Source organism: Octodon degus, unplaced genomic scaffold, assembly GCF_000260255.1.
Source record: "Octodon degus isolate 3935 unplaced genomic scaffold, OctDeg1.0 scaffold00128, whole genome shotgun sequence".
NCBI lineage: Eukaryota > Metazoa > Chordata > Mammalia > Rodentia > Octodontidae > Octodon > Octodon degus.
In genome coordinates this window covers 5,442,027-5,466,720 of record NW_004524704.1, presented here as the reverse complement: position 1 = coordinate 5,466,720, position 24,694 = coordinate 5,442,027, and the positions used below count along the sequence as shown (strand labels likewise).

Genomic DNA, 24,694 nt, shown 5'->3' with positions numbered 1-24,694 from the left:
TGGTTTCTTGGACTTAAATGACCCAGCTGCCTCAGCTTCCCAGCTAGCTGGGCCTACAAGTGTGTACACCAGTCCCAGGTAAGTAAAACAAAAATTGTATTTTATTTTATTTTCAGGGGAAAGAGTAAACATATCTCCCACCACCACAGATTATGTAGTCGAGTTTCCCACGTTTGAAGAAATTGCAGAGGTCAGCTCATTTGCAGTGCAACCAGTAACCCTCACCCTGGGGAGAACAAAAATTTTAACCAGCACTCAATAAATAATAACCATAAAGGAAAAATAATTAGCTCTACTGCCTTGAGATAATTTGTTTCTTCAGACTATCCCATTAATAAAATATCTTTTTTCTGGAACTAGAAGATATTTGCAAAACATAGGTCCAATAAGTACTTATTAAAAATATGTAAAGAATCTCCACAAGTCAATAAAAAAGAGAAACGAGCCAATAGAAAAACATAATAAACTGAATATAAAATTAACTAAGTAGGATAGATAAATGAGCAATAAAAATATGAAAATATGCATGACTGCATTAGTTACTGGAAATACGAAAGTTGAAAACTACGGTTTTGGGAGTTTGGTGGCAATATGCATTTGAAAAGCTGATATTTAAAAACAGGCACCATAGTAGGTGCTTGCAAAGTTCTATAGGAACCAGAGTGCCCCTACGCTGCTGGGAAGTATAAATTGGTGCAGTCACTCTGGAAAACTGCATGACAAAATCCTCCACATTTGAGCATAGGCCAATGGTCATGTAATGAAAGAATCCGGCTTTATGCATTACAAATAACAGAGTCCCAGCATTTGTGATACATTCCTGCAACAGCATGTAGCACAGCCACGAGAAAAAGACCAGTCTACTCATGTTATGCATAACAACATGAATGAATCTTAAAACTTACATCTCAATGTTGAGTGAAAGAAGACAGACACACAATACACATACAGTTGTTCCCAACCAGACAGAATGCACTGGGCATGGTGCTCTCTGCCTCCACACGCTGGAGAACTGTGATGGGAAGATAATAAACCTGAGACTCTTTTCACTACGCCAGCTGTGGTTTTCTAAAAAATGTTTGAAGAAATTCACATATATGCTTCATTGTAGATGACAGAAAAATTTACTGCTCCTCAAAAGTAGTCTGTTAACTGAAAAAGGCAGTTAGGTAACAGAGCAACAACTGGGAAATGATTTCTTAAAAGTTCTGCTTGTATTGGTGTCTTTGTGTTTGTCTATATGATAAAATATCTAGAAAGGTATGCAGACAGTTGACAACGCTTTAGAACAGTAGTGTTCTAGGTAAAAAGGAAATATACATGGCTCTGTGAATAAGGTATGTTTTGTATGTTTAGATTTTCTAATTTTTCACAGTGCACATATGCAATATTCATATAGCAGAAAGTTATTTTCAATTTAAGAAATGCATTCATAAATAAATATTTCTTAAAGAGAGGTAAATAATATTCACTTTTTTATTTTTTATTATTGCAATTAATAATGACTAAATGTTAAAATCAGAATTTAATATTTCAACCTAATAATACTCATGTATATTTATGGCTTATATTTTTCTTTCTTGACCTGTTGAACTTTTATTATGCAAGTATTATGTCTTCACTGTTTTTACTTCTTTGTATTATACTTGTACAAAACACATTCCCTTCATGATTAATTTTTATTTTATTTTATTTTTTTGGTGGAACCGGGGATTGAACTCAGGCCCTTGCACTTGCAAGGCAAGTGCTTATTCTACTGAGACATCTCCCCAGCCCTCCTTCATGATTAATTTTTGATGCTTCATTACATTATAATGAATTAGAAGTAAAAAGTTTAAATAAAAAACAAATACTGCTATTTCTCTCAGCATACAAAATGTTTTGAGAAAAATTCCAAACAACCATATATATCAATAATCACCATAATATTCTGAAATCTCTCATACAAATGCAAGCTTCGAAATGAAAAAGCTATGTCATATAATGAACTACTTAATAAATTTACCTAGACTCAGAAGAATTTCTTTTTAAAATTTTTAAAAATTATTTATTTATTTATAAATAACAGGGCCTTGTTATGTAGCTCAGAATCACAGTGATCCTCCCATTTCAGCCTCTCCACCTATGGGGTTACAGGCATGCACCACCAAGCCTAGAGTTCCAGGGGCCGGCACGGCATGTGGTACGAGGGATAGAACTCAAGTCGTTGAGTTTTTCAGGTAAGTACTCAGACTACTGAGCTTTCTCTCCAGCCTCCCTCGGAAGAATTTCTAGACAAGTGTTAGAGTACACAGAACATACAACATAATATGATATAAAAATTGAAGTAGGAATGAAATTAAAAATAAAAAGCCAAATGTAACACCAAAAAGCTTTAAAATCTACAGCATATATACATATACAAATATTATATATAATATACAATTTTAAGCATCCATTACATAGTTAACAATAAGATATATTATCCAATTTCTCTTAGTTCTGAAGTTCATCTGAAATCGCTCCAGAGGATGTTATAAAGAAACTGCAGTCATAAAGAACAGTCTCTGTGACATTAGCTCATGTATCCTATCTTCTCAATTTCATATTATTCTCAGCTTTCCAAATTTGAAGCGCTTCCTTTGAGGGTCTCTGAATTTCACAACTTAATTTCAATTTTTCCAAAGAGCTAATTTCCTGTTCATTCAATATTCTTTTGAGCTGCTGCAAGGTTATTAGTGTTATTCATGTGAATTACAAGAAATCAGGAAACCTGAAATTAAATTTTCTAGTCTATTAAAGGACTCTATGGTTTAAAAAATTCAATATGATTACATTATAAATATGAATGAAATCCCATTAGCAATGATCAAAGACTTACTGAAGTCTGTACAAACTCTAATTTTCTCAGAAATCCCGCATATTTTATTTGGAAGGTTTTTTTTTTCAGTGAGAGTTGTGAATGTTCATCTATTTCAATCTATTGATATAAATATTTGCTGTTGTTGTTGATGTTAAATTTTGTACTATGTTTGCCATTTTGTTGCTGGATGCTGAGAATCTGGTAGTGAGTGCCCAGTCTCAACTGGTCAATTCTAATGTTTATTCATTAGCATATTTTGATGTTCAATCAATATGTATGAACTCCCTAATTGTGCTATTAGTGTTATCGTCTAATAGTTTGGCAGCACATAGTCAAAGTTGGAGAGCTGGTGAAGGAACACGCTGATGTTGTATGTTGTTAATGAGGCAGAAACTCAACCCTGACTCTTACATTAATTTAGCATTTGCCTTTGACATTTAGAGTGTGAAACGGGAGCTTATCTTTCCTTCCCACCAGTGGCTGGTCTATGAAACTGATATTTACTTTTCCCGTTTTAACTAAATCAGAGCAATGCTAGTCTTTGATACACAAGTTTGAATTTGCAAGAATAATATTCCTCAAAGGTAAGAAATAACTCACTCACTCACGGAGAGTATTAAAAATGAACCACAAGACAAGCAGGGAGCTAAGAGCTTGTCAGTTCTCTTGGAGCTGAGATTTGAGCATTCAGAGCTGACCTCTTTCAACAATTGTTTTCTATTTCAGAAGTGTCATTGTATTTTCACACTACCATGTCATAGTCTCTTACAGCAAAGTAGAAACAAGAAAGAAACACTTCTACATTCTAACAGCTTTATCGTAAATGATAAAGGGAAAGCAGGTGTGCCAGCAAAGAGAGAATCAGAGAGAGAAGTGGCAGCAGAGTCAAACATTTGGAGTAAACTAGCAATTTTATTGGAAGGAGTGTCAAGAATTGTCCCGGCATTGGATCACCATATTATTAACTCAGACATATTGGTAGACTGACAGTCACATGTAAACTCAGATTCCTACATGGCTCTTTAGACTCTTGTGTCTACAGCGTACATCTTGGCCGTCTCTGTTCGAGGAGCTGTGTAGGACTTAGCCCTGGAAGTGCCTGCAGTTGAGTAAGGCTTCCTTGTGGAATAAGAGTAGCTCCTCTCAGGGTCAACATCTGAAAATGTAAGTGCAGAGAAATGATAAATGAGTATGACTTTGCAAACTTTACAACATTTAAGAAAAAAACTCAATTGTATAAGGTTTTCCTGCGAAAGAGATGAAATAAATTTCTTAGCAGAAATTATTTAGGAATCCTTGGAATAATCATAGAAGAAAATCTAACATTTTCATCCTAAAGGCTATTTTCAGCATTTACTTGAGTAATTTTATTTCATATCTCCCTCTCGGCCTGACTGTCTGACTGTCTGACTGTCCGTCTGTCTCTTTCTGATGAGGAAGGGAGCCATCTAGTTTTGAAAGTGAAGATTTAGAAACTAAGTATAACTCATTACATTCCTTATGCACAGCTATTTAACCAGCCTTCAGTCTACTATTCTATTTGTCTCTATGAATTTAGTTGACCAGATAAAGCTAGGTTTAGAAAAATAATTATGAGATATCATATTCAAATAACTCACCAACTATCTATTCTGTTATTTCAAAATATTTTAAGATAAAAGCAAATTTTTTTTTCATATGTGCTGCTAGATTTTGTGTTTATTGAACAGAAAGTTTTTCCCTTTTCCTCATTTTTTTCTTCTAATAGACAATCTTTCTTGTATTCTGAAAAAAACGTTTTGGTTATTTTTCTAAGCTCATGATGCATGATATATTAACAGCTGTTTTTCTCTAATTATTTTGTTATGGAATTTGTTTTATTTCTGTCAGAAAAGTAGGAAGAGTACCTTCATATTTTCTTTATTAGTATCTCCTTGTACTAGACTAAGAATAACAAAAAGCCTCAAGCTATTGAATATTGGATAGAATTACAACTGTGAACATGTTTCCCCAACAATATACCACTAACTTGACAATAAAATTTGAACATTACAATTCAGTTGTCTCTGACCAACTGGAATTTTTAATGGCGACACTTAGAAATTTCAGTATTACAGCACTCGTTGTAGTGTTACTACTGGCAGGGAGGCTTGACAGTGCAAGCAAGGAAATGTGCTATCTTATTTTGTTCTTACCTTTAAAGAGATACAAGCCACAGGTGAGGACAGCTCCAGCCAAAAAGCAACCTACAGACCCAGCCATTCCAAGCCAGCATGACCAACCAAATTTATATTGGATGCCAAGAAATATATTATGGAAAATCAGAGAAGTACGTTCTACATAAACATCAACAGCATACCACACAGAACCAATGATTCCGGGGGCACCTGAATGAAAGAGAGGATTGTAAGACAATACGGAACAGTTTCCAAATTTAAATCCGAGGAGGATGACTTTCTACTCCAAATGTATCATTTTTGAAGAGATAATAATGATACCATCGATTGTCAGACAAGTCAATTTTGGATAATTCTTTATCTTTGCCTTGTGCCCTTCATCTTGTGTATTTTCCAAATTTTGTTTACGCACAAAAGGAAATACAAAACAAAGGAGGAATGCAGTGCTCATTGGCTTGGGTGAACCTTGGATGATCACTGATTTTCTTTAATTTTTCCTGTCTTTCCAAAGGTCCATTAGCATACTCATGCATCGCTTAGTGATAGATTTGTCTGAGAAATGTGACTATGGACTGCTTCATCATGGTGTGGAAGTCAGGAGTAAGATTCCCAAGCCTACACGGGACAGGTTACTTACACAAAGCTAAGCTCTGTAGCACATATGCACAGCATAGCCCATTGGGCCTAAGGACATGATAAATGCAATGACCTAAAAATAAACCACGCACAGGAGAAAAGAGGGTAATAAAGAAAAACAGTAAACATTAAGAGTATGAGGCTACTGTCAGTGAATCATGGTACATTGTTTTTCTATAAATAATTTTTTAGAAGTAGGAACATGCTCAAAAATAATGATAATACTATAACCTTGTAAATACAGAGAAGCCACTAGCATAGTTGTTAATTGTCTTTATCTAGTAGTGCAGGAGGGTTTTTTTTTTTTTTCTTTTATGTTAGCATCACAACAAACACGAGAGGAACACATTGTGTTACCACGTTACCCTTGAAACAGTGTCACTGGGCAACAATATATTTTTAGCTCCATTCGAATCGTAAGAGGCCACCACTGTGGACTGTCCTTGATGACAGTGTTCTTATGCAACTCATAGTTCATTTGGATAAAGAAAGCTATTTACAAAACAAGAACAAAATCTGAACAAAAAAACACCCAATGACATATAATTTAGAGAAAATGTTCAGTCTGAAGTGGTTTTCCAGTATCTGAAACAAATAACTGAAATTAAGAAATGGTTTTTATTTTAATCAATCCTTGCCTATCACCATGACATTGCATAAGAATGGACCAAGGAACGATATCGCTGTTAGTAAAACTTAATCTCCACAGTTAGCATCTCTGACAATTGACCACTTTGAAGGGATGCCATTGGCATCCTCTCACCATTTTGAGTGCTTTAGTTGTTTATGAAAACCTATAAGCAAGAGTTAAAGACAGTAATTTGGAAAAGGGAAAAAAAGGGGCATAATTAAAAAAATATTCATAGCCTCAAAATTAAGTTTCACGTCATTTCTCCTGGGTAGTCTGTGATATTAGTGTAAATTACCATTTCTAATTAATTAATACAAGTAGATTATGGACCAAACTCACGAGTATATAATTGTTTTAAACAGACTCAAATTATCACAACTCTTCAATAATACTATTAGCCATTGATTTAACTAGGAAATTTCTCTTTTAAATTTTTGTAATATTTATTTATTTGGTACAGGGTCTCGCTACACAGCTCAGACTTATAGTGATCCTCCTGTCTCACCCTCCCCAGTGTTGAGATTAAAGGCACATGCTACCATGCCCAGTTTTGGTGGCCTCACAACACTCCCAGAGTTCTGGGGCAGGCATCGTATATGGTTCTGGAGATCGAACCCAGATCATTGCACTTGCTAGGCACATGCTTACACTGCTGAACTATTTCTGAAGCCCAGAAATTTCTGTTTTAAAACTTCAACACAGATAACAGATTTATTTTTTTAAGTATATGGATTCAGCATGCTTATTTTAAATAGAGGTGTCCAGGCCTTCGGCACCCTGGTCACTTAGTTTAGTCACTTCTGTTCTCCAGGACTTTTTATCACCGACTTTCATTTTTCGAAAAGGTTGCTTTTTTGTTTTATTTTAAAGTGGGGTATCTAGTGATGACTCGGATCACTCTGGAACATAATTGTGTAGCGTTAAATAGCACTTAAATGTGTTAAATAAACCAAATTGTTAAATACCAAAGGTTTATATTCTCAGGAGGTTTGATATGGAAATGAAGGCTTTGGAAGAATTATTAAATTCTCATCATTTTAAATTCAACATGAGCTCGGAGCCTAAACTCAATATTTGTATGGGAGAAAAAGAGTACCAGGGAAGCTTCATAAGAGCTTTCCCCCTCTACCCTGAATCTCTGCAGCAATTTTCCAAGGCAGACATCACTGCCCCCGATTTTGCAAATCTGGAAGTAAAACAAAGATGAAAATATATCTGCATATATTCTTAGTTCCAAAGGTCTATCCATATTCATTACCCCAATATGGCTTGGTCAATATTTCACTTACATTTCCTTGCTAAATTCTTGCCATAGAAGAAGATTGTATTTTTCTCTGGAGCATATGCCCTTTGACTTACAATCTTCCTTTACTGCAATCCCGTTGGTAGTATAATCCTCCCTGATTTGTATTAAGATCCAGGAACATATATTGAAATAGATTAAGACATAGTTGCAAATATGTTTTGAAGGTGAAGACTGATACAGATGAAAAATCACTTTTGCTCTTTTCCAAATGAACATTAAATGAAGAAATTACCTCTTGACTCACTTGTTATACTTGATTTTTGTCTTCTGAATTTTATTTCCTTATTTGCATTTTTAGTTCTAATGATGAGATGAGGATTATTGTGTTTATAAGATGCATTAGCAGAACAGAAAATTCTAATGCATGACTTGGCTAACTTATTACTTAAAAAGAAAAAAAATGGTAGGGGTATAGGTAAGAAAATGACATCTTTGAGCTTTAAGGTTTTACTGTAGGAATTAACAAATGACAGATTATTTTATAAATTAAAAACATTATATAACTTGTTAAGTGGTCAAGCAATAATGTAAGATTCAAACTTAATTGAATATTAACAAAAGACTATCTCATTCGAAAGGCAAAGAAAATAAGGTCACTAGGAGGTACAATCAAAATATAAGGTGAAGATTTAAATTCTTAAAATTTACCAGAGAAGAAGACATATTGCCATTAACCTCCCTTAAATACTATATCTTGTTTTCAAATGCAGTAATCCCATCTTTCTTGCCCCTTCCAGAAGAAGGTCCTAGCAATCCTCTTTCATGTCCAATTGTGCTTTATTGGCTGCCTTGATGTCCAGAGTCTATCAAAACATTGACCTTTTATGATCATTTTGACATCGAGGAAGAACCAGGAATCACACAGTGCCTGATCCAGTGGGGGAAAAAAAAATGGACAAGGACGACTGTAAGGTTTTTATTTGACAGAAATTCCCATAGACATTTAGGATTAATTCAGGATGTCAAGGCATCCACGAAATGACACTCCCAAGAAAAGACGGAGAACTGCACAGAAAGTGGCAAGGATGGGATGTATGTGTTCAAAACAAGAGCGAGCATTGTGAGAGATACTAAGGACAGTAAGTCTTCTACTTTAATATTTAAAAAAGAAATTTAAGTATTGAGCGTACTAAGGCACCAAGGGCCCTACAGTGAGCTGCCCCGCAAAGCTCCCTCTCCCACCTCGTGTCCCCAGGTGAGTGTCCCCGCCGCCATCCTCACCAGTCCCCATCCATACCTGCGATGAGTAACGTGGTTCCGGCCACAAAGCAGATGCGGACTTTAACGTAGGGCTCCTCGGGAAGGAATTTGACACAGTGCAGGCCAAGGAGCAAGGCGGCGAATCCCAAGCCGGCCAGGATGTCCGCGGTGATCATCAGAGCCCGAGTGAGCACCAGCTTCACTGGATGGCCAGGACGTGCGGGGACAGCGGTCAGAGGAAAGAAGCAGATATCCGTCACAGGGGTTCAGTAAGCACAGGTCGTGGTATACGCAGCAACACAAACCCCCGCGAATGTCAGATTTTACAGCCGTGCACACTTGCACGTGCAGACCTCTAATTTTTTCATAAAATTCAAAAATATAAAATTATTGACATTCTTATCTGTTAAACAGGTTGTTGTTTAGTTTGGTGGACATCCCAGCAGGTTTTTCTGGGCAGTATTGGGATCTAAATAAATTTTATCCTCTTGCCTTCTGCGTTTGAGTACTATAGCCCAATGCTGAGCTGAAGGTACCACATCCTCTCTGCAGAAGCTACCCATAAAGTATGGAATGAACGCATGAAGCAAAGATCACTAACTGTTTTTGGAGTTTTATATTGGAAACTTAGAAATCGGAGGTTAGAGTATTGCCCATGAACGTAGGGCAAAGTAGAAATTTCTCTTCTCGTTTCAGGCTGGTAGGAGTCATAAGCGGACGTCTAGAAAGAAAGAGAAGGCGTGCAATGTAAGAGAATCTTTGCAGGCCGGGAGCGTCCTCTCACTCAGTCCTTGGCTCTGGGGGCTAATAGTCTTAATTAGCCGCTTAGCCCTGCCTCCTCCAAGGAGTGTTCATTAAAGCCACAGCCTTAAGAATGTAGGCGGGGCCTAGGAAACAGATCAGCCAATCAGAGAGGAGCAGGGGCAGCCTTCTTCTGCAGTAGAAGCACTCCCACCAGTGAGCGCATCCCAACTTCTGAGTAACCATTACGTCAAGTTAAAAAGAGAGACATTTTAACACAGACTGAGGGTTAGTTGCAGGAGGCTGGAAGTATTGCTGTGTTACCTGGCTAACAGCTAAATGTACTAAAGCTGATAACTTTTGCAGGGCAGTAACTGTATCTTATTTGCAGAATGATTTGTCATGTCCTTACTTTGTAAATAGTTTTTCCTCAAAAGTGAGGCAAAATTAGGGCCTAGGTGGTAAGAGGCTGCTTGTAGAAAAGCAGCAAGTTAAAATATAAAAATATAAAACATCTGTATGACATATCTGAGAGAACAAATCGGGGCACAAAATTCTCCCACCTTTTGAATATAATGCTTGCATATTCTTATTCATATGCACATGTAAATATCTATTTGCTCGTAAAATTGAATTTTTAATATTTAAAAGCTGGCATTGTTTCAACAATAATGTCAATATTAAAATATAGGACTCATTGTTTTTTTCTGGAAGTTGAGGAAAGAAACAAATATAAAGCTTAACAAGCAATAGTGGTTTTCTCTATTTCAACATCCCCTCCAGACTACCAAATGGTATATGGAAGTGGGTCTCCCTTTCAGTGTTCCAGGCCAGTGAGCACCTCCTTTGAATTTTTCTCACTGCCCTTATGGAATCTGGGATAGCAGAGCCAAGAATACCACCGGGACAGGGTGGTCTGAACTCACCCAGCTTTTCACGGGCCCCCTGTCTCCTTCATGTTGAGACTCTCCATCCAGGACTCATGCCTGTGGATTGTTCAGCAACTTAGTTCCTAGCTGGAAGCCCTGACAGGGGATTCTATTCTCAGGATCATGTGAAATTTGGCCACCAGAATGTAGTTAAGAGGTTGATTTGGGGATGCTCAAATTATCTTTATCAGTAGGAGCCTGCAAAAGAAATTCATCTGGGGCCACACAATCTACATCCCCAGGGCAATAGAAAAAGTCATCTAATTGTGGTATTTTGGAAATAACAAATCCTAAAAATAAGATTCTAGTTGTTCCTAAGCAACGTCATAACCTGGAGAAAGTAGACCTGTGATTTCTCTAGAATACATTGTTAAGCCCAGTTGTCTTTAAACATGTGATGTCACGTTTAAGAAAAAGTAATGGGGACTAGAGAGATAGCTCAGCAGACTAAGCCCCTGCTTTGGCAAGTGCAAGGACCAGGGTTTGATCCCCGGTCCTGCATGCTGTGCCGGCCCTGGCAGAGTGCAGGCATGGTGGTGCATGCCTGAAATCCCACTGCCAGGGAGGTTGAAAACAGGAGGATTACTACTAGTCCAAGCTGCATAGTGAGACCCTGTACCAAATACATAAAATGAAGAAAACAAGTAATGGATCCTATATATTATTTAAACATCATAAATGACAACAAAAGAAATAATATAAGATAATATGAACAAAATTTAAAAAAATATTCAAATATAAACAGTGGTTGGGTATGCATGGGGTGATTTATTTTCTTCTTGAATAAATGTAGGTGATACCATTTAAAGGTGTTAAAAATTTTAATCTTTTGGGGATTTTTTATTTGGGTTGGTTGATTTTCTCCTCATCTCTGGCCATTCCTTGAATCTTTGGAACAGGCAAATTTCCCATACAAATCACTATTCCTATTCATTACATCAAACTTGTTTGTTAGAAGAACTACCATACTATAAAAAAGAAAGGGAAAAATTTAACATAATTTTGTGCAATTGAAAAGTTAACAAAATGCTTTATGCATTACGTTGAACTGTCTCAGATGCCCAACTTCTAAATAGGAGGTGAAAATATTTCTGATTGTTCCTTGTTTGAACAAATTTCCATAGACTGAAACAGCTCTCTAGGTTCAAAAGCCCCACTGAAATTATTCCTCATACTTCTTGGGAACGATTTTTCCATGTGGTTCAATGACACATCATTTCCCTTGAAAAGAACCAAAATCATTTTGCTGTAATAACAGGACTGTTGTTACCTCTTGGCAGAGTTAAATGTTATGAATAAATAAACAAACAAAAGGATTCATTGCTACAAAAATGGACTGAGAAACTCAAAGACAACTTCCTTTTTTCAGTACCTGGAATTAAATTCGGAACCTTGCACTTGCCAGGCAGGCACTTACGCTGCTGAGCTATACCTCCAGGCCCTCAAAGACAATATTAAGAGATTCTTTTACTCATAGAAACATGGACGTGCAACTATGTAACTAAGATTTAAAATTACAAGTAAGGCAGATAAAGGGTCTGGCTTTGATATTGCTTAAAGCCTTGTGCCACACTTGCGTTATTGACCCACAACCACACAGACTGGGTGGGGATATCTGTCTTTGTGTCTCTGCCCCTCTCTCTCCACCTCTCTTTTTCTAGCGCATCCTTAACTGAAATCCCTGCGAACTTTCTATGTGAGCCAAGTCACTGCGGAGAACATTTTTGAAATGCTCCCCACCTCACTTGTCAATTTGAGTCATAAAACCATGACACATGATGAATATATTTCAATTTAAAACAGCACTTACAATAAGCCTGATATGCGTAAGATGCTGTGTGGGGTCCTTTGGCAGACAGCAAAGATATTTTTATCCTCAAGGAACTTTCCAGTATATGAGAAGAGATAAAACGCACTAACATATGTCTTACTTGACGTATCATAAAGTCAGTTTCTCCTAGAACATCTCAAGCATCTCAACTTAATAGAGAAGGAGAGAAAATTCCACTTGATGGAGTCCTAGCCCAGCTTGCTGAGGCGTCCCCATCCTTATAGGCAGGGAGGGCCGAAGGATACGTACAGGGGTGCTCCGCATATATAGAGTCGTAGTCGTCACAGGTACGAATGCCATCAAAAGAATTGGTGACACACTCCCACCAGAGGCCTCGGCACTTTGTGCTCACCTGTGGGTTGCAAAAGAGACACGTGAAGCGGCACAGACACACTTCCGTTCCCCTGATCAAAGGGATGCCTCCACTTTTCGGCTTGCTGGCAGAGAACTGCGTTAAAAGCATGCTCAGAATTTGATTTGAAAACATTTTAAATTTTTTTTTTCCCATAAGCATTGACAAGTGAAAATGTCCAGGTGAGGAGGAAATGAATGCACTTCCTGGTGTGCGATGGTGTGTGCATGCACACGTGTGTGTGCATATGCGACAATGCCATGCCTAAAAAGGATCAAATCAGAACGATGCAGCTCGGACTTGTGGCGATCCTCCCACTTTCAGCTTTCCCAGCACCGGGATTGCAGGCGTGGCTGAGCTAGCTTGTTGGCCCCCTAAACACATTTAATATCTAGGGCTAGTTCCACCACCTAGTCATGGCTTAACAGGGAGATAATTCATTTCACTTCCCTGTGCTGACTTTCACTCATAAAAATGTATGTAGCCACAGATAATAATTATTAATGTCTGAAGTTTATTAAAAACATAAATTTTTTATTATAACATGGAGCTTCATGTTATTTTACATGAGGTTCATTAATTGAAAGTTAGCAAAGAAAGTCAATACAAGAAAAGATTAATAAGTGAGTCAAATCACCAAGTTTTCTTCCTCTCTTGATATCATCTCTATTGATATACAACAAATGCTTAAGCTGTGACATGTGATATTGATTTCGTGCAATCTGACAGCTGTAAATCCATTTTACTTGGAGTCAAAATCCAGAAAATAAGAGTCCACTTAGAGCTAAAAGCAAGGGGGCATTGAATTTCCCCATTCTTTATATATAAATTGTATGTAACAGATTTTTTTTTACGACTACAAAGCTATCAACACAAAATAGTTGTACATGTTCTTGACAGAGTAGAGGCCCAGAAAACACAGCTTGGGTCTTCCCTTAGAGTCTGTGATGGAGTCAGGTTACGTTGGCAGCCTGAAAACAGGTAAAGTTTAAGAATCCTTCTGGACAGTTAAAACTTAAATTTCCACCTGAGAAAAAAATAAATAAAAGAGAAGGATTGGGAGAGAGATGCAGAGGAGAGAAAGGCTGGGAAAGGAAGAAGCATAAAGATACTTTGCTTTACACACACACACACACACACACACACACACACACACACTAAGGAGCACACACACTATGAAGTGCTCAGCCCCATATTCTGCACTGAAGCCTTGTTGTGGACAAATAAAATTCTGCTGCCAGCAGTTCCACTGTCACTTTGCTTGTGATAACCTCTATGTATATAATACTCGGAAGTGGTAATAATTAATGACAGCATTGACTCTATATTTTGAAACACTTACTACTTAGACATAAATTTGTTTTATTATTTAGAAGGTTTTTATAAGCTTTACTTTGGGGATCTATTTTGCAAATAAAGAAATGGAGGCACAAGACCTTGACAGCGCTGAGACAGGACAGTGGGTAAATGAAGAAAGGAGGCTTGAGCACAGTGGATTGCATGTGCATCTTTGGCAGAAGAGTGTGTGTAAAACTCACTTAAAAATCCATTTGCCGCAGGGACCAGGGTTCAAGCCCTGGCATGCTGCCCCCTCCACAGCACGCTGAGCCAGCAAATGAGACTGAGTGTGGTGGCACATGCCTGTAATCCCAACACTAGGGAGGCTGAGACAGGAGAATCACTATGAGTCCAAACTGTGAAATATAAAAAAAAATTTGACACTCAATATCTCTGTTGTAACGTTAGTCAAGATTTTAACATCTTAAGGTTTCAGTCACTGTATATCTGTATAAAGGATATGGCGAAAGGTGGTTGTAAGTAATGAAAATTTTCAAATATAACAGTAAAAATGATTTGCTGCATAAGTGAAAATAGTAGTCACATGCTCAAACATCATAATGACTCAAGTAAGTTGCTATATTCAACTTTACTGAAAACATACAAGGGGAGAAGGGCGATGTAATAGAAAGAGTTACAGCCCTACCAAGCTAGGTCCAAATCTTAATCCTAGAACCTATGAAAATGACCATGAGACACAAGTCTCTGCAGACATAATTAAATTAAGGATTTTGGCACGAGGAAACCATCTCTGATTATTCTACTGGGCTCTAAACCAGCGACAATAGCCTTATAAGATGTACACAGAGGAGAGGCAGAGTGAAGAAGAGGAGGTGAACAGAGAGAGAGAGATTGGAGTCCTGTGGGCAGAAGAAGCACCTCCAGGTATCACAAACTGGAGAGAGGTAAAGCAAATTCTCTGGAACCCTCAGAAGCAGTACACTTCACCTAGACCTTGGTTTCAACTTCTGGTCTCCGAATCCATGAGAGAACAACGTTCTCTTACATTTCTTCACCGGGTTACACTCACTTGTTACAGGACAGCAGTGCAGCCTCAGCAGCAGGCACAGAGCTGTAATGGCCCAAAAGAAAGCAAGCCTTGTTTTTCCCCAGAGCCTATTTTTCTTGGCTTCTCAGTCTACACACACACACACACACACACACACACCCCACACACACACACTGGGTTCAGTTAATCTTTACTGGAACCGTCTGCTGTGGATATGAAATCACTACTTTATCATCAGTTTCCTACATGTACAATTTCCTACGTCTACGTCAGCCACCAAAACATTTTTATTAATACGTGGCCATTTTTACATTACATAGAAAGTACTCTGACATGATGTGCATGAAATCTAACTCCACATTAATGACTATTTTGGCCTTGCCAAAATAATCCAGCAGTGTTGTCAGTTCTGAGGCTATTGATCATTTACCTGCAATGACCATATTTAGAAAAGCAATGAGCTCATTAGAGGAAAAAAAGAACCCAATTTCATTAGCTATTAATGCCCAGGGGCACCCCGTTAAAATGTTTGGTATTCACCCTCAGTTTAGGGATGTGAGAATAGTGGCTATAATTAACTGAAGTTCTGGGTTAATACAGCACTTACTGGAGTGCCCTGAAAGGTGCCTTTGTGCCCAAAGTACAAAGTTGAAAGATTTTCTATTATCATATGTAGGAAAATATTCCTCATATAATATACAGTCTCCAGTTAACCTAATCCTCTTTTTATAAAACGGCTCATTAGACATTTTCTAAAAGGCAAACAAAGGTAAGTTCTTCAGGTTTTAAAACAAAGTTCTTAAAAAGGAGACTGAAGCTTAAAATATTATGGTTAACGTTTCTGAGAGGACAGAAAAAGCAAAATGTTAACTAATAACTTTTATCTCCGAGGGTCATCTGAAAGAGGATGCAAAATTGGATCTTCTTCCTTTCAATGTTCATTTCTGCGTCTCATAGATAACAGAAAGTGATGCTAAAAGAAATTTATATATTATTTTAATAAATCTTTATTGGTCTGGAAAGTGAGACCGGATTATCTCTTAAATTAGAAGTCAAGTTATACAAGGCGTGGAAATAAATGAAGCTAACATAAACCTCTTATTTGCTTGCTAATGAGCAAAACATAAAGGTTTCACAGGACATCCCGGATCTGGGGATTCTCTCAGAACACGGGCTGCACCTCTCAGGACAGGACTTGTGCTCAGGCCACAGAGCAGAATTCTCCTTGGCTCAGGTACAGCAGCTACCGGATCCCCCAGGGCATTTGTGATTTACCTTTGTGGTATACACTAATAATTATGAATCAACGTGTCAGATTTCTACCAACAATTCAGACACCCCACTTCAAGATATCCCATCTTCTATGAGGCTTCCCACGCCCCCTGTCTGGAATTAATCTCTTCCTACCCTGAGATTTCACTATGATTTGCCCATAGCTGTAGAATAAATGTTGTATTCTATTTTGAATTGCATTTAATGCTTCTGATTGTCATATTAGAAACTATATTGGATGAATTCTTCTTTTATAGACTAATGAACTTGCCAATTAACTATGAAGATGACTTGCCACCTTGCTTCAACAATCCTCTACTTTCTACTTCCTGACATATGGTAGGTTCAGTTTATTGAAAGAAAATTGTCAGTTTTTTTTTCCAATTCACAAATATGCATATTATATCTCATTTGTGTTTTTGAGTATAAAATAGCTACTAATAATGGTCACTAATATGCTGTACGCATGCTTCTTGCTGCATGTGTGCTTTTAACGAAAACAGCTAAATTTAGGAGACAAAGTCCCTCGCTTAAGAATGCATGTGACCAGGGTCACCATTGACCCGGGCTGTCTGCCCTGCTGGCCCTGTAAAGTGGTTACTACGGTGCCAACGCGTGTGGGGAAGTGATTCGAAGTTTTAGGAAATCATGCTGGTCGCGGCTCTTCCCAGTTGAGTTTCTTGATCCTCAGATTTACTCTTCTGCGCTTCACGGCAGTCTCCCAAAGGCTTCTCCAAAATATGGACCTGGAAGGCATCATGTAAAGTGAACTGCACCGGGCACAGGAAGACAAACACTGTGTGACCTCCAGAGACAAGAGCTTGTTTTCCTCCATTACATGTGGAATCTAAAAAGCAGGGCTCTTAGGCATGGAGTGTAGGACACTGCTCCTTCTGGGGAGAAGTGGATGAGAAGGATGGATGTAGATGGGCTTATCAGCGTTGCTAAGTAACACCGGAGCGAAACAAGCTCCAGCGAGCTACAGCGCAGGCGGGCCGCCAGAGGCAATGCTAATGTATAGCACCTCTCAGAAAGCTTGGGAAACAACCGTGAGTGCTTCATCAAAAACAACTACTAGAACAAATCCCTCTATTCATTAAGAGAATGCAACTATATATCTAAAAAAAAAAAAAAAAAGCTAGATTTGGAGATCCCATTCCCTTGCTGGGTATTTTTCTAGAAGAACTGAAAACCTCATTCCATAGTGATATAAGTGCACCCATGTTTATAGCAGGGCAATTTGTCACGGCTAAATCCTGGAAACAACCCAGACGCCCATAATTCAGCTATAAAATGGAATAAATTTGAGTCTTTTTTTTTTTTTTGGTAAATGGAGATGCAACTACAGAACATACTCCAAAGTGAAATAAATCAAACCTGTGTGTGCAATCATGTTGTCTCCTTAGTTTGAGAACCTGAAAGAGAAAAATGGAATCTGAAGGGTACAATAGATATTGGGAAAAGGCAATGAACTTATTCAAAAGGAAAGAGTTACTGAGTTGAGGAGAAGGACAAGAGAGGGAGTGGGGGAAAGAGATTTTTCTATATATGTAAGCAGGATGGTTTGGACAACTGTGCTGTGCATTTCCACTGTCTGTGGAAAGAAGCAGGCAATGCTTTAATTTGTTTCATCTCCTTTTTTCATTTGTTTGGACTTCTTCCTCTTAGTTTCTCATACATTTCTTCTTTCAATTTTGCATGCATATATCTGGTACTATTTGGAAGATAACACTGTGCATTACAGCAAATACTGTGAAGTTCATATTACTTTAAGGGAAATTCTGGATCACTTGCAATTTTTTCTGTTTTAATTGTAATTCATACTCTTTAAAAATAAAAATAAATAAATAAAATGTTGTATGGACAAAAAAAAATGCAGAGGCCAAGGGTGATAGCTCAGTGGCAGAAGCACCTGCCTGGTAAGTACAAGGTCCTGCGTTCATTCCCCTGTACTAGGTAGAAACAAAAAAATCAAAGAGAAAGATGTCTAACCTGACACTAGCTTTACACAATCTATACATGTACTAAGACATCAGATGGTATCTTATCAATATGTATAATTTTTATGTTTTTGTAGCCTTTAATTTAAATAAAATTTAACTTAATTTAAATATAATAAAATTAAAATAAACGAATGAAATGAGGCTTTTTCTTTTCTTCATAAATTTCTCTTTTTTTTGCTATTCCTGAAATAGGAGAATGAACACAAAACTTGACTGCTTTGACTTTTTTATATGCTTTGGGAATTAGGGACATCAAAAATATTTGATAATTATCAGTTTTCCAGTTATATGGGGCATTTAATATGTGTACTTTTTGCATATTTACATATAAAGGTATACATACATTGATGTAATAAATGTAAATATATGCAATGTGTATATGTACATACATATATGTGTGTAAATATATATATACAACTATGCATATAGTTCTACATATGATATATACATATATAAATACATTAAACACTATATTAAATGTACAAAGTTATGTGTTATATAAAACTATGTAAATGTATTATATAATATATTACATATTATAAAATATAAAGTATACACAAAAGACTTAGTAAATATTTATTGCTAGTTTACAAATATCAAGCAAGAACTTGTTCATACATATGAATTAGGTTATAAACATGTAAGTATGAATAATGCATAGATATGAAATAATGGTACTAAAACCTTTAAGATACATTTTTTTAAGGAGTACCTTGCTTATACATATTAATGCTCATAATCTTCACAGGACTTTGCCAACCTGTCCTAATGTATTTTAACATTGAAACTGCAGTTTATATGTACTCAGTACTTATTCAGATATAATTATTTAAGATGCAAGTATTTTAGTAACGTATTTGTAAATAGTAATGTTTTATCACAAAAAACAGAAATATTTTAATTCAGACATAAAATGTATTTGCATTTTTATAATTGGGATTCTGAAATGTTTGCTGGTGTATTTGATTTTATGGTTTTATCAGTCCATGCTGTAAAATAACTTGAAGCAGGACTTAGTAAAACCAAGACTAAAATGATCACCATAGAAATTACCTTACATTATTTACATTAAATACCTCATATTTATAAGGCATGAAAGACAGTCATGAGTTTATTTACTACAATTTACGTGTCTCAGTTCTGCTTGACTACTCAGGAACCACTGGCTGGATGTATAACTGTTAGGGGAGAGGATGATTCAACTTAGTAAAATATCATTTTTGTGACCTTTGTACTTGCATGAGCTCATTTATATGTCCAAGTTATCTAATTATTTCAATTTCAGCTTTTTTTCTAATTTATTTGAGTCATCTACATTAGAATTCTTCCTCTAAGATAGTTCAGTAGAATAAGAGCTTGCCTGGCAAGCATGAGGTCCTGAGTTCAATCCCTGGTATCACTGGACAAAAAAGAAAAGAAAAGAATTCTTCCTCTAATAACATGTTATCACAACTTGCGGTGGTTATTGCCCAGTGGCAGAGATCTCAATTACGTTGTGTGACTGATTATAAAATTAATTTTTTTTTCCTTTCTAAAATTTCTTTTTTTATAGCACCAATCAGAAAAGCCTTCTTCTCTCACTGTACTTACACTTTTTATTAACCTCATCTTGAGATGAGACCTTTCCTCTCACGTTGGTAATAAGACCATTCACGTATATATATATATATCAAAAACTGTTGAACTGTGTTGAGACTTAAGGTCCTGCTTTAAAACTAAGAAGTAGTTGCTTCTCTGCGGAGATATTTTCATTAAGGAGGAAACTTTTGAAGATCATCTTATACCATATTTCATGTGTTTATTCGTTCTTGCAACAATATGGCCAATATGCAGGTGGTAGCACATCAATTCACAAGCACAACGCACCACGAACACCTGCAGTAGGAACAGCAGTGCTGGTGCCGCGGAAAATCAGGAGCTGAGTGCAAGAACACGTGCACTCTTAAACGTCGGTGGGAAGGCAAAACTGGTAAGCGAATAATCAGAGAACATAGCAGGTGTAACATTTTTAATATGTACTTTGTGTCTGAAAGAATTATAACATCATTAAGGCAAATAGAAGTTCCAGACAAGAAACTGATTAGGGGGATAAAATAAATTCCATTGTGAGTCACTTTCTTTGGAAGTTATACAATTTTAATTAGAACAGTGCTGGGTGTGTAGCAGTCTCACTGGATATAATTAAGAAGAAAATTAACTACAAATGGAATCACTATTGTCAAATACTTCTCCCTTCCAATAATGGAAGGACCAGTCACTTTCTGAGAGAAAATGGTTTTTCTATTCCAGGGTTGGTAATTAATAATTACATACCTTATAATAATATACTTCACACATTAAAGATGCTATTAATTATTTATTTCTTTTGTTGCATATGAGCATTTGATAGCTAAGTAAAAAGCAATAATGAAAATAGGAACAGAACTTAAATCTGGCGTCTCTTTGTTCTGTGAACACTAAATAAAACATCACCTCCTCCTCCAGAAGAAAAACCAAACAGTGAGCCGCAAGTCAATCATCATAAATCTGACATTTATGGGCCCATCTGTATTTATCTGGTGCTATGGTAAAGGCTTTTGATATACAAGTGCATTTAATTTTCAGGAGAAACCTATGATGTATGTATTATCATTTTACCTCTGTGGAAGAGGAAATGTGGCAGGCAGCAATTGAAACGTCTGCCTCAACCACACAGCGAGTGCCTGCCAAAGCCCAACCTAACTGCGCCTCACTCTGACATCAAATCGAACCCATGTACTTTCCCATGGTAAAGATCTGTGTCCTGTCTCCAGGTGTTGTACACAAAGCAAAGGGAGGACAATGGAAAGACACACAGGCAGGCGGCCTGGAGATGCTGTTGCATAGTGGTGTCAGTGCGGACACCATCATTCCCCCATTTCTACTCCACTTGAGAGATTCCACAATCCCTCTAAACGCCCACAGAAGAAAGGTGGATTTTAACCAGGATTTTTTTCATTGTCCTTCTCTCAAGCAGTTATTTATCAAGCTCATCAATGAGAGTTCTTCACAGTCTTACATATCTTTTCATGCTTTTTGCCCCTAGGTTTCAAAAATCTCTGTTTTTTTTCCAGCACATGGCCTCCTTGTACACCATTGTACCTTTTCTAAATGTGTCTCATCAACAGCCAGAATGATTTATATTTTTAAAATGCATGTTTGCTTTCCATAAAACATTCTTACCTGCGAAATAAGATCTGTATCTTATGTGATACACAACACCCTGAAGTACACAGATCTTTTTTCTCCATAAAAACCCTTACCATGGTGAATATATATAATGCCGGAAATGTACAGTGTTTTCACACACATATCTCTGCGAATACCTTTTCTTTTGTTCTGACAATACTTTACCTGGCATCCTTTTCTGGTTTCAAGTCTTAATTGAGGTAGCCCTCCTTCTGGGTACAGTTTACTGATGATCAGGCCCAAGTGAGATTCCCACTCAAAGCTATTCCTTACCACCACTTTGGCTGCACTAGTCTCTAATAGTTCACTGTCTGTGTCCTTCACCATGCTGAGACTTGGCTAGGGAACACATTTAAATTACAGGAAGCAAGGAAGAGCTAAGAGCTACGATAAACTCCCTACACTCATGTCCAAGGTGAATAAGAATTAACTCCAGGTGGATAACCTGGACTTCTTAGTCCCATTCGTTTAACTAGATGTGCTCTTGTACAAGGCAGATGGCCAACTGTTTGATCTAGGACAATGAAAAGATAAAGCACTGTAAAGCCAGGTCTCCTGATCTGTCTCACGCCCATGCTCAACGTGTGTTGACTCTTCTTTGTGCTCTAGATTTGATCAAGTGAAGTTAGCAACTCCATCATCTGAATCCGAAAGATTTTCAAATCATTGCAGCAAATGAGTTTATCGACAACTTTTGATTGCATTTTAAATATTACAAAAAGGTTTAAATCTAGAGTTAAGGTAGGACACTGTGGTACATGTCTGTAATCTCGGCACTTGGAAGGCTGAGGCAGGAAGACTGCCGTGAGTTCAAGGCCAGCCTGCGCTAAATAGAAATACTCTGTCTCAAAACAACAAAATAAGACAAAAAGTAAAACAGTTTTAAGTATGCTTAAGTGCCACATACTGTTCATATACTATTGGACAATGGAAAACTCCAACCAAATGGGAAAAGAATATGTTTTCTGCACTTTTCCCTGAGGACTGTTTGAAAGGCATTTTTCTCTTCACTCGCTGCCCATATGCATAAGCAGATAAAATTCATCACTAGACTCAGTTTAAAGTAGACATATTTTACAATAGTTCAATCCCATCACAGCTTTTACAGATATGATTTTATAGCACCAAGGAGGTATTTTTAACTCTATTGGTTTTGGAATGTCTTATAAAAGTCAGAAGAGAATTGAAAAGCGGGAAAATAGACAGTAAAAATAATGAAGAGCATAATAGACTATTGTTTTCCAGTGTTAAGTCCAACTTGAGAGTCTAGTAAGTAAATTAGCAGAAAACTGTGTAAATTAGTTTTCTACTATACTTTCCAATCTTCATGGAGATGATATTATTACAGAATTTGTTAAAATAAACTCTTCACTTTCAGATATAAGTAAAAATGGTGTTGCTATCTGTATTTCTAGTGCTGTATTTTCCCTTATTTAAAATATGTTAAACCTTAGTAATAAATTGCAACTCATTATGAAAATTCATCTTTTGGGCTCAATTTAAACTTTCTCAGATTCCTATGGCCACAGGAAATACTTTCATGTTTCAAATGTACTTTTTTATCCTCCTTTACGAGAACAATAAAATTCTCCAATGTGAACTTCTTTATTCTTTGCATGAAAGTTCCCAAGTCTGCCTCATTTTTGATATAAAATTTCTTAAATCTGTGTCTCTCCCCTTCACACTGGTATAAAGTTCTGTGGAACACGTAGGTTTTATATGCCTTGAGATCAATTAATGTCTTGGATTGTGGGTACTCCTTTTGGAAAATCTATCACAGTAAAATTAAAAGTTTACCTTTGCAAATTTGCTACTTGAGTGTTGGTCAGTATACATAACAAAGGAAAAGTTGAACTAATGGATAATTATATAATAACCTGTATGAAAATAGAAGGAATATTCAGTGACTTCATCTGTAAAATGAGAGAGTAGAGTTAGTTAGTTGGTGATTAGCACAAGGATTATATGAGCTGAGGATTTAGAGATCCAGGAGGCAGTAAACTGGCCCAAGTGGGGTGCCTTGCAATCATTCATGAGAAGCATGCTTACTCAGGATGCTGTACAGCAGTGGGGCTTGGAGAAAATTAAGACTGGGTCAGAAAAGAAGTTATTGTCTTCTTACCTCCAGAGAATCATCAGCATTCACCATCCAGCAGTCTGTCCAGGTGGCCAGCATCAAAAACCCAGTGGAGAAGAAGGCAAAGAAGCAGGCAGCATATGGAAGAAGGTCCCTCATGGCGGTGAGCAGCCAGCTCCCAAGGGACCCAGAGGCAGCCCACGGGCCGAGCCACACAGGTGTCTGGAATGCTACCAGGCCTCTGTTTCTGCTACCTGGGGGCGAGAAAGTGCGGGTCTTTTCCTTTTCCTTACACTCCACTGCATACAACATAAACAGTAGTAAAAATAGTACAAACAAGCTCTGACCAACAGAGAAAGCATCTTGCACGTCATCATCCAAAACAACCAACATCCAATCAGAAGCCAGGTCAGTGAAAGGACCTGAGCACCTTGTGGGTCAGGGAGACAAGGAGCCTCCTAACCTTTCTTGCACAGACTGGGGGGCTCTGAGCAAAAAGATGGTCAGCAGAGGCAGATGGCAGAGCCAGGCCGGCGTAGGAAAGGGGGCCTCAGTGGCAGACTGTGAATGAACTTTCCTGCTCCTTGGGGGAAAGGAGCTGCTCTCCTCCCCCTCAGAAGATGGTTTCACGGTCGACTGCATGCTATTTTATTGTTAAGACTATTTTAATATTCACTGACTACCTTCCACGGACAGACCACAGGTGAAATTATGCTAAGTAAGTACTGGCTCAAGGGAGTTTGCATTCCAAAGTGCTGGACAGAGCTGCCCCACCCAGGACTTCAAGCACCAAGCAGTGCAGAGAGCCAAGAGCCCTAACCTTGCAGCATCGGAGGCTGGGAACAAATGCATATATGCTTAGAAATTAATTTTACTTTTGCTTGCTGATTGATACATACCTGGAATCCCAGCAACATGAGAAGCTGTGGCGAAATATGGCAAATTCAAAGCCAGCCTAAGTCACTTAGTGAGACCCTTCTTAAAATGAAAAATAAAAATAGCTGGGGAGATTTAACTAAGCTGTAGAATCCCGCTGGGTTCCATGCTCCAGTAACAGAAATAATTCAATTTATTTGTAATTAAAATGTAACATTAAAAAGCACACACACACACACACACACTACACATAACAGACAAAACAATATAAAACAAAACCCAATTTTT

At 37.4% G+C, this 24,694-nt stretch overlaps 1 protein-coding gene and 1 pseudogene across 1 annotated transcript; both read right to left on the bottom strand.

Moving 5' to 3' along the window:
- Window positions 1-113: 113 nt before the first annotated feature.
- On the bottom strand, window positions 114-266 carry LOC111812547 (annotated as a pseudogene).
- A 1,870-nt stretch (window positions 267-2,136) lies between these two features.
- On the bottom strand, window positions 2,137-23,827 carry Cldn16 (claudin 16). The gene is made up of 5 exons (XM_004640907.2): window positions 23,576-23,827; window positions 12,522-12,624; window positions 8,809-8,973; window positions 5,017-5,208; window positions 2,137-3,998 (listed from the first exon to the last, which is right to left on the bottom strand). The coding sequence occupies exons 1-5, from the start codon at window positions 23,687-23,689 to the stop codon at window positions 3,865-3,867; spliced, it is 708 nt and encodes a 235-aa protein (XP_004640964.1). The 5' UTR covers window positions 23,690-23,827; the 3' UTR covers window positions 2,137-3,864.
- Window positions 23,828-24,694: the final 867 nt, after the last annotated feature.